General features: G+C 37.0%; 1 protein-coding gene across 1 annotated transcript in view; it reads right to left on the minus strand.

Annotated features, from left to right (window-relative positions):
• LOC115442817 (WAS/WASL-interacting protein family member 1) overlaps positions 1 to 19806 on the minus strand; it is a 34413-nt gene that overhangs the window by 3211 nt on the left and 11396 nt on the right. Inside the window, exons 3-7 of the mRNA XM_037438586.1 lie at positions 4879 to 5035; positions 4036 to 4261; positions 2757 to 2869; positions 2000 to 2166; positions 1573 to 1744 (exon numbers count right to left, since the gene is read on the minus strand). Of these exons, the coding sequence (XP_037294483.1) occupies positions 1573 to 1744; positions 2000 to 2166; positions 2757 to 2869; positions 4036 to 4261; positions 4879 to 5035 (835 nt within the window). The remainder of the gene's footprint in view (positions 1 to 1572; positions 1745 to 1999; positions 2167 to 2756; positions 2870 to 4035; positions 4262 to 4878; positions 5036 to 19806) is intronic.

Below are 19806 nucleotides of genomic sequence, written 5' to 3' on the forward strand. Positions count from 1 at the left end.
TTCTGATCTAAAAAGAAAACACGCTCTGTCTGAAGGGATAGGCAGAGGTGAAACTAGAGAACATTCGGTTTAAACACATGACCTATAATTAAAATAAGTCGTAACATCAAATTAGACTATCGTATAGCACAAGATTATAAATATAGTTTAATTTGATCAAAAGTGCATTTGTTTATACAGATAGACGAACTAGATACAATATTAACCAAATGCTTAGTACAAATATGCATGCTTGAAAGTAAGAATTAATCTGTCTTATATATGCAACGGATTAAGCTAGATGAAGACACTTCTATTTTAATAGACTTCATAATATATCACTTATCGTATGACCTGTTTATTATTTCTTATTATTTTTTTTATTAAATTAAGTTCTTATATGTCATATGTTGCGTGCGTGTGACTAATTTGTCAATATCTTTAGTCTGTAGTTTGAAAACATTAACACATTTAAAGTCAGGAAATCTCATGTGGCTTTTAAAGCATAAAAATTAGTTACCACACGTATCCGAAACACACTTGTCTACAAAAATATTTAAATAATTCTCTCGTAATATTAAGTTTAAAATATAATTGGTAAATTTTAACTGTAAACAAGAGAATCCTACTTAGTGTGCATAAATACCAATGGCTTTGAACGCAAAAAGTTCCAGAAAAACATTTTGCAACTAACCACCTGTCAAATACTTGTGTCAATTATGCTTAGAATACCACCACAATTGTCTATGGGCCAGATTCGTGGAACCAGACTATTATACTTGACTGATTACATTATCAATATGTTGCCATAAACTAAAACGTTATATAACAAAAAATAATATCGCGGACAAGATAAACTGATAATTTATCGCTTATTCTATAATCAACTTTAATCCATAGATAAGGCTGCGATAGTTCTATCAAAACAAAATAGTCTATACCACGATTCTAGGTCCACCATAGGCAACTATATAGATGTGCTAACATCCTTCATATAGTTTCATCTGCTTTACTCGTTATAACATGTATCAAATAACATGCGTCTATGATCAGTTAAATTCTGATACTATGCCTAATAAACATAATGCAACTCAGAAAAATATTACTATCCCAATAATATTACACCTTTTATGTAACTCATTTACATGAATATTGTAACTTACAAACTGAGCGAAGCATACGGGAATATAAAATTTTGTTCATAATAAAATTAAAAAAATAAATTTAGAATGAATATTACTGATAATCCATTCCAGTATCTACATTTGTAACCAGTGTCAGCTTTCAAACATGATCAGCATGGATCGGTAAAGATTATAATAGCACATGAGGTAAGTATAACCTTTATCAAAGTACACAAGAAACATATTTAAAAAAGCGTTAAACGCCATGCTTTTTATATATATTTCTCGTCGACAGTAGACATGGTAACAACCATTTATCGACTATCGATTTTACATTTATGTCGTATACTGTAAGTATAATCGATCATTGATTCAGTGAATCCGATGTAAAGTGTATTCAAGTCACAATTTATCGATATCGTCAATCGATTAGTGTATCGATATCGCATGTAGATTCAAGCGTGCTTACCGGCGACGGTGGCGCTGCTGTAGCCCTTGGCGATGCGCAGGAACGGGTCCGGCGGCGGGAACGACCCCACCGGCCGGAACAGCTCCGCGAACCGCGCCTCCAGCTCCGCCGACCGCATCGACGAGCCGCGCACCGGCGGCAGCGGCGCCGACGGGTCGTCGCCGTTCACGCTCTGCAACAAGTGCGCGGTTCAAGGTCGGTTCCTCGTGCCATGATTTGTTGGTGGTAATCTTGCTTACCATTGAACATTATTTAAGAAATAATTCCGCTCCTTGTTACTGTATAAAGATATTATTATACGCTGATTTCAATTGTACTTATTTCCCAGATGTACACATTAATTCAGTTTCGAAAAGAGCAGAGTAGCTTGTCGACGGTTTGTTTGTAAGTTTTATTAAAGCTTTGAATAGAATGGGGTGTGGCTTACGTTCTGCCTGAAGTGTGGCGGCGGCGGCGGCGGCGGGTGCGTGAGGGAGGCGTTGCGCGCGGGCGGCGGGGGCGGGGGCGCGGCGGGCGGCGGCGGGGGCGACACGCCGGGGGGCGGCGGGGGGCACACGCCCGGCGGCCGCATGCCGCGCGGCGCGCGCATCGTGCCTGCAACCAACAACACCTCACTCGCTATCGATACTTATTTTTCACGTCTAAGTGACCACACTGAACTCGATGGTAAGTAGATATAGTCTAAATAGTGTCGACAGACGAGAGATGATTATCCCCCGATACAATTATGCCTGCGTGTTTCAAACTGGGATATACGCTGGCTGATCCCGGAACGTGACATTCTTACTATAGAATTGACAGCGTGTTAATTCTGATCTACTACTAGACAGGTTTATTTTGTTTGTAGATACAAATTTTTGTTGCAGACCATTTTTTTGTTTATTTACTATCGAAGGAGAGTTAAAAAAAGTAGTGCAGTGCAAAAAAACCTTCATCCATCAACCCATCAGGTAGTTAAATAAATAGAATACGTACAGTAAACGGCATAAGTAATGAGCATAGTTTTCAGGACGAACACAGGCATGTACAAATACAAATTAAAGTTCCTAGATGTTAGCCAAACAACAATAAGCATCGAATGAGGAACCAATCGCGCGAAACATCGACATGTCGCACGTCAAACTGACCAATCAGGAGTGTGCTCATGACTCGTGCCGCTATCTGTACTAGTTATCATTCCTTACCAAAGTGTGACGCGGGGTTCTTGGTGCCGATGGGCGGGTTGAGAGGCGCGGGCGGCAGGTTGAAGGGCCGCGAGCCGCCCGTCTGCGGCGACGACGGCGACACGGGCGGCGATCTGAAACAACGGAATATTATACTCCATAGGGAGATGCTATATTTTCTTGTACTTGTAGTATGCTGAAGTTATTCGTCGGATATTATAATAACATTTATGAGCTACGAGCAAACTATGCAACTAAACTGTAAGTTGAATACACGCAACAAATATTTTTAGGCTGCAATACTGGTTTCGTGTTACATTATAAGGGAATTAATATTTTTTTTGTTTGTGACTAACCTTTGATTCCTGGTAAGTATTGATTTTTTTAAACTACTTGGAGGAAGCTTAATATCCAAGCTTATTAAATGTCAAATGTAAATTATATTTGATTTTAAAATGTATACTAACACCAATATTTTTATAGATTGAACGATCATAAAATAAACATTTCCATCTACCGCTTTTTTTTTCATTTTACGTCCACTAATAAACGTATTAAAAACATTAACATTTCACGTTACAAAAAATTCAATTGCAAAATCAATATTTGTGTATTAAAGTCTTAAGCAAGTTTTACATTAACAACAAAACTCGCAAAAGACAGCCTGTACGAGCAAATTTATGTCGTAAGTGACATAATTTAAGAGTTATTCTCTAATTTAGGAACTACCACGTTGATCCGTCAAATTCTTTCTAAATGATTCACTACACGAATATCGCTCCCACGCTCCATGCACCTAATACAGATGCCCTTGTGCTATTTGCTCCCCTTTTCGTCTGAACTAGATCGCTAATCGCTCGTACAATGTAAAAACAATGTCGGACCTATTAGTTGTTGCATTTCGAAATTATTATTGTCGGAAGGATACGCAAGGTCCTTTATGCCGAACGTCATGTTGACCAAAGCAATCTTGTGGCAAAACCTACAATAACCAGTCGATCCATTGTCAGCTGGTACACTTCGTTAAATCGAAATAACTCAAAATCAAAATGGCAGCTGCTAAGAGTTGCAAAGTTTACCGTTTTGGATTGAACTGTTCTCGAACTAGGATGAAAATCTTATGGTTTATATTTTCAGTTCCTAATATATTCCAGACTGTCTTTATCACATATTCTATCTCGACGAAGCGAAACAAGTGACCACTGGGTTCCAAACCATCAAAAACTATATGAAGGCAAGGTATTATTTATTACGCCGAGAAATAGTACACGTTGTTTCCTAAAAAAAAAAATTTACTCACTTTGGCATCCTCATACTTTGCGTCCTCGATGCTATCTTTCCATTAACCATGAGCTTCTTGGGCGGAGGCGAGGGCCTGGTGTCTGGCGCGTTCATGGTGGGCGGCTTTGGGGCCAGGTGCGGCTTGCCATGGCTTACGCGTACCCGTTCCGGCAGATCTGACGTGGAAAGGGACGACGCAGGCGTGGGAGGGGGTGGCGCTGAAGTTAAGGAGGTCATGCTGCCTCCTGAAAAGGATTTTAAACCTTATTGCAGTTGAAAAGGTATGCTGTTACACTTCAGCCGTCCGAAGAAAGAGAAAAGCATATACGAATCAATGTTATTTACGTGTTACCTACTGATCTTCCAAATCTATTTACTGCTACATCAAAAAAAAAACATATGTTGTGTCATATAAACACCGACGTTACTTAATTTCCAGATGCCAGACATAAACCAAATTGGAAACCATATGAATGCTTTCATGATTAATGAATAAAATCCATTTATTTCAACACATTGCATAACTAAGTTGACCAGGATAGTCATTTTCGTTTCATCGCTCCACGGAAAGATATAAACCTCATCAACTGTTTTATCAACAGCTTAGACTAGCAAGTTCTCACAGCAATACCTTGCGCAAGAACTTCCAGATGCGTCTACACTTGTGGCAATATATCAATAGTTCATTTCAATTCGACTAGCCAATATTCCTGCTGACCTTTAAAATTATCATAAGGTACTTGCGGTGAACGCTTACACGGTAAAAATCCCTTGCGGAAGTCAAATTCTGCAAGTTTCCTTCATCTCAACCTCAGTTTACGTCTATATAATTAGCATAATAAAAAGAAAGAGGTATTATTACCCAGCGCGGAGCTCGAGGACCCATGTAGCGAGCTCTTGTTCCTGTGCAGCGTGGACGCGACGTGCGGCGGCGTCTGCTGCTCGGCCGACTGCTGTTGCTGCAGGCTGTTGATTCGGTCCGATATCGAGCCGGTCGTCAGCACCGAGTCTGATGAACTCTGCAGAAGATAGCGAGAGGTTATGGTTGAATTTAAAATGTTCACTTGTAAACACGATAGAGCCATGAACGATTCTTATAAGAAGGTATAAACGTGGCACCATAACAAAAATAGACCAATCAGAATAAAGTTTGTTTGATGTGCTTACACATGACTTTATAGTGATTGGGTTATTTTTACCATCAACGCGTAGTTAGCGGTTGAGATAGCGTTTTGGAATCGGCGGTAAGTCTACAGTCTACAACAAGGCCGAGTCTGGTCCTATCGTTTAAAAAATTGTATTTACGTGAATATAGCTACTGCGTGTAGATTTGTAGCCAGTGAAATTATCGTGGGCTCAACACATCCCATGGGATTTGGTGGCATGCCCCCTACTTTAACGATTAGTAACTATAGTAATGCATACTTTTAATGTTTATGGGCAGTGACCCACTTAGTATAAAAGCGTAATTTAAAAATAGTCCCGAGAGGCTGTTAGTAAACGTTCATAACATATTACTTTAATTTATATGCAAATTAATGGGATTGGCAACCGATCCAATTTGCGATATTCGCATTTATCTATGTTCAGGGAAAACATCTAGTGGTATTGTAATCGTATGTCCATCGTTAAACTGACTTACAAATTATCAGGATACTATCCACATTTGTGATAAGAAGAGGACAGGTCGCCCAAATTATTGGTGAAACAAAAAAATTTGAATCAATCCTTTGTAATACAATACTCACTTTTTAACTATTCGTGTTACATTCTATACGATATTTTCCTAAGTTGGATTTTGTACATTTTTGCTATGTAACGGCAAATAGTACGAGAAAAAAACCTTATGCGAAAACTGAATTAAAATTGGTTAAGAAATGAGGCTTCATATTACAAATATTGCTGTGTGCAAGATTGGACGGGTTATCGCGTTATCTCTTTCTTTCGCACGCACCGTAATTCCCGGTGACGTCACGTGCGCGTAATCCGCCTCTTTACTCTTACTTTTGATACTTATTCCTACTACCGATATTCAAAGGCTTGTAACTTGTTGAAATTTTACCGAATTTAAATCACTCTTTCTTTGTTAAGTTGTATATCGTAAAAAAATATTAAAGTGAAGAACAAAAATGAATAAATGCCTTCCTTTTATTTCCTTCCTACCTTCCATGTATCCTAATTACATTTAGTTTTTTCGTCTCTGTAATACAAATAGCATCAGTGTCAACTTAACACCCCTTAATCGTCTAGCACAACAACCCCGAGATAAATATAAACATGTTAACACAATGATCGATTATAACTCATTCGGAACGCTGATATAATCATTATCAGTGAGTCAATGCAGGATCGTCGGGATAAGCAAAACAATACGGCTGCGGTTATGCTATTAGCGGCACGTCTTCGTCATCGGCGGTTAGCAATAAAAAGTTGGCGGTTAGTATTATAAATCATGTTACCGGTTTACCTGTGTTAGTCATTATGTTTTAAAGAATTAATTAGAAATCGCTTTTTTACTAGACATAGTGACTGTTCATGTTTATTACGCGATGTATTTCCAACTGCAAGCCAAGTAAACTAAAATCTAGAAAAAGTCGCCAAGTTTTATTATTTTAGATGGCTTTTACCAATTAGATATAGCGCGTAGGATTTACCTTGCTATAAAGTTTAAAATGTATTTCAGGGAACATAATATAATTTATCAAACTACGTATATACATAAGTAGATGTAATATAATTAATTAATAGGTGCATTCTACATTTACATAGACATCTTTAAAAGAATATTTCGACAGAAAATAAATTACTGGTATAAAGTCATATATAGATATAAAAAATCGTTAGTATTTAACTATACATCAAGGTATCTTATTAACGTTAAGATAAATGACAGATGAGCATTATCATTTAAAAATATATCGTCGGCTAAGAGTGCTGAGCTGCTAACTCCATTTTTACCGGAAATGAGCTTTTGATACCATCAGATAGAGCGAGCAAAACTCTACAAAATCGTAAAACATACCAAGTGCCTCTAACACACGACAATGTCACTTTTTGAGCCTCAATAATATCTGACAACTCCTTGGATGTGAAATTAACTCGCGTAAAACTTGCTAACTCCCTCATTTGGCGCCATTTTGTGGACAAATGTGCAGCTCAAATTCCCGCGGCATGGCTTCATAACTCCCATATGAAGAAGAACTACAATTTTATTTCGTGTGTGATATTATTGAACAATGGTGATTCTTGTTTTTTAATTTTTCTACGTTTATTTTATCTTTTGAATTGTGTTAATACATAAAAGCTTAAAATTTGACATCCTCTTGCTTGGCTTGGGGGTTAGCCCATTTTATTTCTTAGAAATAAGTCTTGTTAAAGGAGTTAGACATAATTATTTTTTGCAATTCAATACCCTTCTATGCTTTAATAACACTTTTGTACATGTTTTAACTCAAAAAACATAGGTAATACTTATGTTATTTATATCATGAATTATATATAGTTGGTATCCACGGTGAAGAGAGAAAATTTGCGTGGCCAAGTAATACAGTAAAGGGTAGCCGAGTCATACTGCGATGTAAATATATAATTATAAAAATTTACAAATAAATCAGCAAATTTTGGGTATTTTATATCGCAATATCCAGCGATAAACATTGCACATTGATTGATTGTTGGTGAAATCTTTGGGAAAGTATTTCTGTAGCCAGTGATAGTTCTCTTTATTTTAATCAAAATAAAAGACCCCAACTTTCAAAAGTACGATGGCATCCATAAAAAACGAGGGAATCCTTTACGAAGTCAGTCACTCGAAATTTTCTATAATGTTTATACAAATTTTGTAATCTAAGCTGACAGATTAAAAAAAAATAAGGATTAAAATGTAAATAATTATCGTAAAAAGCAACAAGAACGAGTGGCAAATGCCACTGGAAATTTAAGGAGAACTTTGAAAAATATATTAAACGAATTCGGTATTGAAACACAGAGGTTAACAGAATTTTCAGTGGACAAGTTACTTGCTGAACACGGGCACACTATGTTGTGACTGTCACCTTATCAACCGGATTTTAATCCAAATTGAAATATGTGGTCTCGACTGAAAGGCTATGTAGCCGCTAGAAACGAGGATATGAATTAGCAAGTAAATATTACCGGGGCTGAAGAATGGAAATAGGTTTGCGATCATGCAATCAAATACGAGAATAAATATCTAAGAATTTAACACGACGTAGACGATTACACTGATAAACTAGTAAATAATATGGCCGATAGTGACAGTGATATTGAACTCTTTGAGAGCAAAGATATTTAATTCGCGAGACAGGGGGATGGCATATCCCCAAAACTGTTCAAAAGCGTACTGTAGGATTTGTTCATAACTCTGGACTGAACAGGTATGGCCATTAACATAAATGGTGATTACATGTCGCACTTGCAATTCGCAGACGACATAGTGATAATGGCAGAAACACTGGGAGAGCTGCAACAGATGCTGTGTTCAGCCTAGCATCAGCCTCACAGCGAATAAGTCTAACAATGAATCTTGATAAGACAAAAGTTATGATCAAGGACCGTTTTATCGTTGTCAATGACCACCTTCTCAAAGTTGTTTCCGAATAATCTTACCATGGGCAGATTCTGCAATTAGGAACAAACAGTTTTGAGAAGGAGGTTAAAAGGAGATTCCAGCTGGGCTGGGCCGCATTTGGTAAACTACGTCGGGTTTTCTCGTGGTTTCTACCGCAATGTCTGAAAATTAAGGTTTTCACCCAATGCGTCCTACCTGTCATAACCTACGGTGCCGAAACGTGAATGCTCAAAGTGGCTGGTCCACCACCAGGGTCGCTCAGCGAGCTATGGAACGTGCTATGCTTGGAGTTTCTCTGAAGGATAAACTTCATAACGAAGTCATCCGTCAGTGAACCAATGTCACCGACATAGCACACAGGATTAGCAAACTAAAGTAGCAGTGGGCAGGGCATATCTGTCGAAGAACCGATAACTGATGGGGTAAACGTGCTCTTGAGTGGAAACCACGACTCGGCAAACGTATTTGTAGGACGCCTTCAAGCAAGGTGGAGTGACGATCTACAAAAGGTCGCTGACAAGAACTGGATGCGACAGCCCGAAGACAGGGTAAAATGGCGCATATTTGGGGAGGCCTATGTATATCAGTGGACAAAGATATAGGCTGATGATGATGAGAATTTTGAGAATTTAGATGATTAAAAGTTTTCATTTAAATGTTATTTTAGCAATTATATGTATAATGAATAGTGTTTAATATGTACGCTACATGACGAGTTACTTACCAAATTATGTAATCGTGTTAAAAACATTTTCTTTTTTTATTTTCCCTAATCAAAAAACAACACCTAAATATTTTAACAGCACGTAATAAACACGGGATTCTTAGTGTTTTGTGTATCCAAATGTCGATGTGCAATATTTATCGTCGAATACTTATAACGACTTGCAGGTGATAAAGCAGACGTTCCCATCCAATTTTTGACTTTTATGAAAGTTTTATTTCACTGCTAATCATAATTATTGAATAGGTACTAATAGTAATATGCATGTGTTTAATATATTTTTTTTATAAACGCATTATACTTAAAATATTAAGATTATTTATTTAATGTGATAAAATGCTAACTCCAATTTAATAGCAATATAAATCTAATTTTCTAAAACGAAAAATGGCTAACTCCATTTTTCTGTAATAATTCTAAATGATTTGATAGTTAATAGTTGTTTTGTGCAAATATATAAAGCTTAAAGAAATATCTACCAACGGGATCTTCATTTTTTAGATGTTGTAAGAAATAAAATAATAATTCAGTTTTTTTTATCCTGTTACTAATTGTCTATTATGGAGTTAGCAGCTCAGCACTCTTAGCCGACGATATCTTACAAACACAAACATTCGTTTGAAATTAATCACGTGATCGTTAATAATTTATCAAGTATGTAAATGTAAAATTCCATAAAACCAAGGACGCGAATGGTCGATCGAAAATACCGGTTCTTCTTACACTTGCTCATTAATAAACGTGAAAGTATTTAGTCATGTCACTCGAATTCCGATTAATGATCTGTTACGTGGTTCGAGTTAATAGTAACATTATAATTTTATTCTTATATCTCTACGGAATATATCGACGGTTGAAAGGCTAATTGACTAAAGCGACATTTTTTTTTTTGAAAAAAAATTTAAGTAATTTAAAAAACATAGAAAAATGTGCTGATTTTAAATATATATGAAACTTAGTGTCGCCAAAAATTTTGTTTCAAGTCAATTAGCCTTTCAATCGATATGTATGCCTGGCAAATTTTGTTACTTCATCGCATCATTTTAAATATTTTTCTTTTAATGTAGCATTTTGTCTACAACTTCCGACAAATAAATATAAAAATAATTACATTATTCCCCAAAATTCGTTTTAACTACGGCATGCCTAATAAATGACATCTATAATTCTTATTTATAACATTCCCTAAACGCTTCAAGAGTTACCACGTCCTGTCATTATCAGTTTTTAAGTGAAACGACATGACCGATGAATCAGTGTAGCGATCGCCTCGGGTCATCGGGAATGAGTCAGTTCTGATGAGTCAAGTGTCATTACCGACCGCAGACCCGCGAAGGGAGCGCTAAGGTGTCTTTATGTGCTAATGCTGTGATTCATTGAGCGGCAAAGGAAACTTGGTGCCAACTGCCAACACTGTTCATATATCCGTATGCTAGTTGCGTACAGTTCTAGGAAAAGCTTTGTTTATTTGTTTAATGGTTTTAGCTAGACCCTTTACAAGTAAATCAGACTTGTCCAACTTCCGTATAAATTAATAAGACTCATTGCACTTATCCCATTCCAATTCCACGTAGGTAATAAAAGTAATATACTTTATTGTAGGTGTTTACTTTATTTATCTCGTAGCGAACTTTAAAGATAAGAGTTTCAGTTTATTGGTTGTACAAGGCACGTCGCAAATTTCTTTATTGAACTCCAGTATTCGATTACAAAAAGACTAGGTACAGTCTGGAATTTTGATGAAACGAAACAAAACAGGGAACCTTAGGTTCGTCTCTTTCACTGCCACAACTCTCATCATCAGTTTAATCTACACACTATCTGGAGCTAGTTTAAAAAAAGGTAGCTATCGCGAATCCAGACAAAGTCACGGGCGAAAGTTGTTTACGCAAGCATACATAACGAGTCATCTGCCGCTCCTTATAAGACGCGCGCGTTAACGTTATCGTTATATCGGTACAGATTGGGAAAACGTTTCGCAACGGAAACAAAGTTTTGTCGCGCCGCCGACTACCGCCCGACGACGCGACGCGACCGCCCGGTTCGCGTTGCAATTGAAACTTTCATCGAAAATCGATGTGCACTCTCGGTTATATCAGCTTATTGAGTTGAAAATTCACGTTTTGTTTATTAAAATATTTTTGGAAATCAATTGATGCCTGTTACATTTATTTTGGCTTGATGCTGTCATCGTATTAGCAATATGGATAATAAATGTAAATGGACAAATTATATTGACAGTCTTATACCCAAGAATACCTACCAGAGTTGTACAATTAGATACTTATCATCATGAACATGATAGTCAGGACCTGTGCCAAAACAAAAAAAAAGACCCATTATAACCACAATGAACATATCTCAGCATATCAACCACAAAATAAAACAATTAGCATTGATAAAAGACCTTCCAAATGAGTGTCAGTTCAAAACATGTAAATGTGTGATTCATACTAACAGACCCACATAAATGACCTCCGCATAATGAGTAATGATTTCATTGATAATTATTTAAACGGAAAATCCTTCTAGATACGTTACGTAAGAATGTGGTATTCGGAATACTCATTAGATAAGTCATCAATCACTGCAAGAACCTCGAAAGTGAAGGTAATTTATAGTAAATAAATAAATAAATAAATAAATAAATAAATAAATAAATACTGGACAATTTACTGTAATTCTTTGAGACGATGGTGAACATGTTTTTGAGACTTCAAACCCTGGGAAAACAATAAACATCTAGTATAGTGGGAATCCAGAGTCTAAATTATAAATTTTTAATGACTTAACCTCCCAGCGTCTCTTTCCCTTCCTTGGATGGAAGCCACGTGTGTTGACATCCGTGCAGCCGTAGTCAATCCCTGAAATCCTGCTAAACAATATTTAATATTGCAAAAGATGGTACATTTTTAATATGCAAACAGGGTAAACTAGTTGGCTTTTCTTCATGATAATAAAATTCCAAACCCTACTACAACAGCACCAATATAGGCCGATATTGCTAAACCGTCAAAACAACAAAACTTTACAGCGATGAAGCGATCAAACCGCCACAATCACTTTACACAACAGAGAACAAACTTCGATAACAAAGTCGATCGTAACTCGCTAGAAATTCACTGACACTTCGCTTTACCCGAGATGGTTGTTATGAACTCGCGGAGTACTCGCTCGAGTGCATTCACTGGAGCTGGCAATAGCACATGTTACCGGAAAGTTCTGGAAACTCAATTAAACAAATGCTGCGAACTAATATTAAGACGTGCTGGCGGTAACTAAACTTGAATAATTTAGTACTTTTTGGGTGCGGTAACAAGCGTAGATAGAATGTTGTTTAATGGAACCTGGGTATGAGCATGTTACTCTGTTATTCTGAACTTTCATAGAACTTCATCTACATGCTAAAAGTTATACAATTTCTCGCAAAGAAACAACTTAGAGGGACAGTTTAGGTACAGTTTCGATTTATACGGAGAGATAAATATCCAGAGCGCAGAACATCTCTCACCCTCTTAAAGGGAACGCGAGCCATTCTATGCATTATAATTAAAATCGCAGGATGCTGTAATCAGGCGCGATATAAAAAATTAGGCGAGCAAAATGCTTGTCTAACGGTTTCAATGTAGGTCTATACAATTTCCTTAACCGTGAACCATTTATATTTCTGTCTACAGCAATTAGGTACTCACCACAAAGTCTTTATTACAGTAATAAGTTTTGACGTAATATTTGCAAAGAGATACGTGTAAAACAAACAGACAAAACCCATAACAGGGCCCTTATTCTGTATGATAGTGTAAACGCGTAACGCGGCCGTGTCATGTTATCTTCGAGAAATGTGCGTGGAATGGTATTCTGTAAGCCAAATTTCTATAGTCCTAAACATGATGCGTTGTGTTACGTGCTTGTTACACACTGTTAAAATAACGTGCGGGATAGAGAATAAGGCCCCAGTTTCCTTCTCCGCATTATCTAACAGCTATTGTAAGCCGCGTCTGCGTAGTGGGATGCTTCGAGGTAAACATATTGTTTTCCTCCATAAGAACTGTCATGTTTATGTTCTCACATTCGTGTTGTACGCAACGCGTTTGCTCATAAACAGCATAGATTGGCTTTCAATTTATATCTGTACTTTAATAACTCTTCCACCAGCCTTAGCCTACTCCAATTTGGGGTTGACACCACACAATTTTTCAATCATGTTGCAGTTGCTTTACGTTGTATTATCTGCCTCAGACTTGAGAAGATTAAAAGTTCCTGTCAGTGACAAATATTGTCATGCAAAAATCGATACCAATGAAACCACACAACAAAATATTAGTCATAAACTAATAAGGAAATTGAATAGTCCCACGATTGACGATAAAAATGTATCTAATCATACAAAAAATGACAGCCTCCGCGACGCAACGAGCGATAAACGCACCTCAATATACGAATGGCACATTGTTTCAAGAATAGATTATAGAATAGCCTGATAGTTCATCGTAATTCGATACTCTAGCTATCTAATCATTGATGAAGGACTATATACCTAAAAGATTCCAAAATACGCCTCAAAACGTAATAAAAAAACGTATGTAATGCACTATAGTTCGAATGTTTGATGTTTTGTTCACATGTATGCATCTGTTCCTTCAATTATAATACGACACATTTTTTTCATCATACAGTGTAACATTGTATTGGTGGCAGTACTGTGAACGTGCCAATTTTAATTAACCGACCTATACAGTACACTTTAGCTCTAACTGTAAGCGTTGGCTCCACATACTCAATTTCTTCGTAACCGCTACTGAAAAGGTTTTACCTACACTAATTCCCTAGACAAGCCAGTATAGCAAGAATAGGAGCTTCGCAATGCTAACTCGGGGTAAGGAGTCCGCATAAGCTAACAGATTAGCGGATAACGAGTTAATATATCTCGTAAACTGAACAGATGAACGTTCTGCGTCACTAGATTAAACAAGATAAACACTTTTACGTATTCTGGAACCTCGAGATTGTTTTTATTTAAAACCTTACTTCTATCATTGTTCAACTGAATGAAGCAAAGTAGCTTTTACGAAAGTGCGAGGCCTGCCCTAGTTCTATACTAAATACCTAACATCTGAGATTTTAATAACGCAGTACCTTCGGGCCTATATTGCAACAAAACCGCGTGCATGTTGCTGCTTGCCAACGGAAACATACCTACTTAAATAGGCTCTCCAAAACAAAAGACCCATTAAGCATTAAAATAACACATCATACAAGTAATGATATTAAAGATAACAAGGACAATTACGCACAAATTAGGGGCATTAGGTTTTCTACTTTAAAAGTAACAGGATTTGGATTAACATACATAGTCGTATGCAGGTTTTTCACTCAGTAGTAAATTAATCGCCCTACCACCATGCTAAAACGGCAGCGTGGGATTCCCGCACACTCAGAACATTTGCAAGCCGAAACAAAACTACTCTGTATTCAACTTTATCGACCACCGTCAATTCCCCTTAGGAACATTTACCTAATTTATGACCACTTTCTCCGACCTTCGCATATCTACTCACTCCTGCCGATCAAACGCTTAAAGCTATAGGAGGTAACATAAAAAATATGCGGACGAACCGCACCGTAAAGACAAGCTGACGTCACACACCTTCGATGTGATGGGCGTTATAATTCAAGATACGTGAAGGTTATGCGATAAGGTACGTTAGTCATCTTAGCAAGTTTAGTACATTTTTCTTGTTTAAGCCTCTATATCGCAGTGAGAGACTGAGTAATACTCGAACAAATAAACACACGCAGCTTTTATAAATATCCGCTTTTCTACTTCGAGCTTGAGAGATAAAGAAACATCTGGTTTGATCTTGAATTAGCTTTGTTTCCAAGAATCAGCGTATTAGAAATTTATTAGCTCATTGCAGATCTATTTATTTACTTGACAAGCATTATTGTAATAGTAAAATACTAATAGATTCGTTTTTTTTTTTGTTAAAACAAAGGTATGTAACTCAGCGATGTACTCTAATAACACATAAAAATTATCTTCGTACAGATATCTATTTGTCATACTAACATTGAAATATTTACGGGAAATTTGTAGATGATTTATCGGACGAATTCTCAAAAACCTTAAATTTGCCCTTCTAAAACGAAACAAGGCAATCACAGGCAGACTTGTGAACCTGAAGCTAACCCTCCCAACGACTCATTCCAAAGATCCGACAAGACGCATTCCGGGTCATAACTAACAATATATACAATATAGTAAGCAAGCAAAATTCGTAAACATCTTTCGTGAATCAATATTTGAACATTGTTCAGGGCAGTCACTTGATAAAGAGAAAATACAATATAAACCCTATACGTCACAATGAAACCACATCTCGCCGCATCATTGCCGCAGACGAATGTGGAATGACTGGTTGTGGGGGCAATTTTTTACTTTATTAACATCCCGTTTAGGACAAAGGCCCCTGTCGCGTCTCCGGACACCAGACGTTGACGGCTAAAATTACAAATTGACAATTGCGATCCACAAAATGGAGGAGTCACGCAAACGACATAATTAATTAAATCATTGGATACATACGGGTCATGAACGTGTAGAATGAAAGCGGTAAGAGTACCATAAGCTGTCATAAAGATCAACACTACAAAAATATGCTATATGAGATTATGATCGTGGTTCATTCGTTTGGTAATTTTTATCGCGATGAAAAGGCCTATATGCTAGACCAGAAATTGGTATATCTGCTTACCAAATTTCATTCAAATTCATTTAGATATTCATAGCTCCTACGATAACAAACACACTATATTTTCATCTATAATGTTAGTAAGAGGTGGGATGACCAATAGAGTAACTAACAACTGGGGGCAAGCTATCAACAAGCCATAAAGAAACACTGTGAAGTATCAAACACTAGAAAGACTTTCCTAGACACCCTTTGAGAGAGCAAGTAGGGCGAAACGCTCGCACGTTGGGTTTACTTGACCTAAAATTATTAGGGACACAATTACTCGTCCGCCTGCATACATAATTAAAGAACATCTCAACCTCAAAAGAATTCACGGGGGAGCGCCGCCTTTTAAATGTTCCAGGGGTAGATTTATTTATTCAACAAAAAGATCCTGCAGCAACCACAAAGTAAGTTATCTATATTCAATCTAATTTTCAAAAATGTTGTACGCACTTCGGAAGGCCCAGTTTTTTTATACAATGGAATGATGTGACGAGAAAGTGACAGCACACATAGCCCTGAATTAAAAACTGCTACATAGAGCATATAAAATTATAGACCTCAAAAGAGAAAAAAGTTAAATAAATTTAGCAACAAATCAATCCGATCTAAAAATCGACGCAAAAAAAATCCTCACGTCCTACGTCACACATTATAGCTACCCATTAAAATCGAAAATATTTAAACCAATCTGTACGTAACAATACAAGGACGTTGACTCGATATTTTAGCAAATCAAAACACGAAACACCAACGCATACATTCTCTTTGAAATAACACAGCTGCGATAAAAATAAACTGCATTTTAAACGGCGCGTGAGTATGTTGCGTATCTTGTATATCGTTATCAATATCGTTTCACTTATCTGCGACATTGGGAGGATGCAGTCCGAGGACTCAATGACCTTATCTGTTAGTACGCTTGACCGCTGTTACTCAAGTTTCCGTTTCTTATTAAAAAAGGTAAGAAACGACAGAAGCTTATTGGTATGTCAAAGGACTGCAATGCTTCGATGATTCCTTTAGCATTGTGAATGTTTATGGGCGATGGTGATCGTTTACCATTACATAACATGTTTGCTGTTTTAATTCTTTTTTACTTGTATAAATGACCTTTACTCGGCTTGATGCCGCACTCACATTCCTCTTTCATCCTATTCTATTGTGGACCTTTTCTTCAAACACTTAGTTCTTATTCATATAACACCTGGCCAGCAGTTTGGGAACTCCATGGATCTTTTTTCGAAATGTAAGCTATATTCCTTTTATGTTTAAAAGATAACAGTTTTGAATATGACCCACTTCCAGATTAATATCAAAACTACACAACGTGCCACACAGCATGTTTTATCTTGTCGTATCGAGGCTCTTCGATCTCGAGGAAGGTCATCGTTTGTATCGGTTCTTTACACCCTCCACTTAACCCGTTTCGCCGAGCCCTTCTGTATATTTCACGAGTATTTGCTGCAAATATCTTTCCGAACTAAATTCACCTGTACTTTTTGATTATAAAATTCTGCAGACATATAAGTGACTTAACTGTAATAGTAATAATTAATTAAAAGTATCACGACTTATTATAAGTGCAAATATGTTCACCTACATGATGAATAACGTATTTTATTTATTTTTACTGATGCTACCAATTTTGGTGTTTATTCAAGATTCCATTTAAAATGTATGTACACATGTTATGCAGTTCAAACTGCAGATCCTCGTAAATAGCCAGCGAAGTTTAATTGAACAGACGGTACTGTATAAAAATATATCATTCGCTAAACTGGGACACAAAACGTCCTGAAATGTAATCAACAGTTAGACAAAGCTAGGATTGGGAATAACGTATGATGCTGGCATACAACAGTTTTAGCATGTATTCCATTACGAACATAATGAATGTTTGGACGACAGTAAAACGAAACCTTTTGTGTTATTAAACTCTTCCTCGCTCTAGGTTTTGACGACAAAAAAAACGCAGCATTTGAGTTCTGTAATTTGAATTAAAAAAAAACTGGCGTTGGCTACACCGGATAGTGTTCAAATGACGCTAGGCATATTTCGCCCTTATGTGGTACGAAAATTTTAAGAAATAATACAAAACAACGATTAACTTTATTCTTTAAGTAATTTTAAATGAATTAAAAATAAATTAAGGTCAACTCCATGAACATTTTGATTTTTACATCCGTCCTCACTTGACATATTCCCAATATGGCGTCGGTACACTAGCGCCACAACGTAACAGCGTCGTAAATAGCAAACTATTGGCACTATCGAACAGATAAAGTAAAGATAAACCACAGAACAAGGCGACAATAGAAACAAATAGTTTCGCTCACCCGTTGTTTATTCCAATAGTATTGATGCAATTCGTCCAAAACTGTGTAGATATTTTCGGTGGACATTTTGAAAATAACACTGTAAGCTGGGTTTTTGCGCGATTTATTATTGATTACACCGATTGATAAAGAGCTCGGCAAAATAAGTGATAAGGCCACGGTTACCGATAACAATGAGAAATTATTCACCGCGATATGTTCATATCAATACAAATAGTGAGAGGGAATTGCGTATAATAGATTACGCGCATGTTGATAATAATTCTATAGAAGTCAACTCCTACTTTTCAATGCTACCTAGATTAATTAAAACCGCCAATGTTTGTACGATAGGCAAAATTGGTATGAAAAAAGATTCGTATATTATTGTGGTGTAGGGTTATGTTTGGGACTGTTGGGGGTGTTTGTACTCAATTTTGCATCAATGTACAAGTAATTTAACATAGGTAGAAACAAAGATGGCGGACGCACGAGAACTTAACCTTAAAACAAATATTTGTGAACTAACGAATTACTTTCGGAACTCAGATCGTATCGGCTGCCTATTATTCTTCAACCATCTCATCACATGCAGTGCCACGATACCAATCGTCTTAAAGACGTTTTATAAACACGCCATTTCTAAGATTTTAATATTAATGGAGGTATTGTATTTAAACACAATCCTCCTCTCGGCATCAACAAGGCAACGTCATCAAACACTAAGATAATGACAATGGCTTAACGATTGGTCATTAGTAATTAAAAGGCCTTGGGTCATGCCCTGTAGTAACGCAGTTATTCTTCAATAGTTTCTGATTTTCCTTTGTTAATGATCAAGGCAGTAAAATACAGCTATGAAAATATTCAAATAATATATTTTTATTATATTAAGCCGCACAAACAGCGGTACTCTGGAATGGTAATAAACCTTTTTTTCCTGCTGTAAAAATCCATGTTATGGATGCCATTCTTGAAACTGGGGAGCAGAAGAATGGTTATGTCGAACTAACTTGCCTTTCAACCCAGATGTCGTCTAAATCCCCTCTGATTCTGGTCCCTCTAAGTGTTATGCCGTCATACCGAATAAAACCTGCAGTGGCCTACTTCTAAATACGTGAAACGGTCTAGGGGGTCGATAGTGATTCCAAATTAGCCGGACCCGTCACTGCACTATGTAGCTACGCGGCTCATCTGTTTACGGGGCTCAGAGGTCCCCTTCCTTCGGCACCATTTGTCAAACTGACGTCTTACAACAGGAATGAGGCACCATTGCGGAATTCTTTAAATGCCCCCATACTATAGGGCTTGAGTGGTAATAAATTTGGCAATGCGTTTGAGTGTAGCCAATATGATTACTGGGTGTTATCTTAAGCCTCGACATGATGAGCGTAGTTCGGAACCATACAGATCTTGGTAA

Source organism: Manduca sexta, chromosome 14 (assembly GCF_014839805.1).
Source record: "Manduca sexta isolate Smith_Timp_Sample1 chromosome 14, JHU_Msex_v1.0, whole genome shotgun sequence".
In the NCBI taxonomy this organism is placed as follows: Eukaryota; Metazoa; Arthropoda; class Insecta; order Lepidoptera; family Sphingidae; genus Manduca; species Manduca sexta.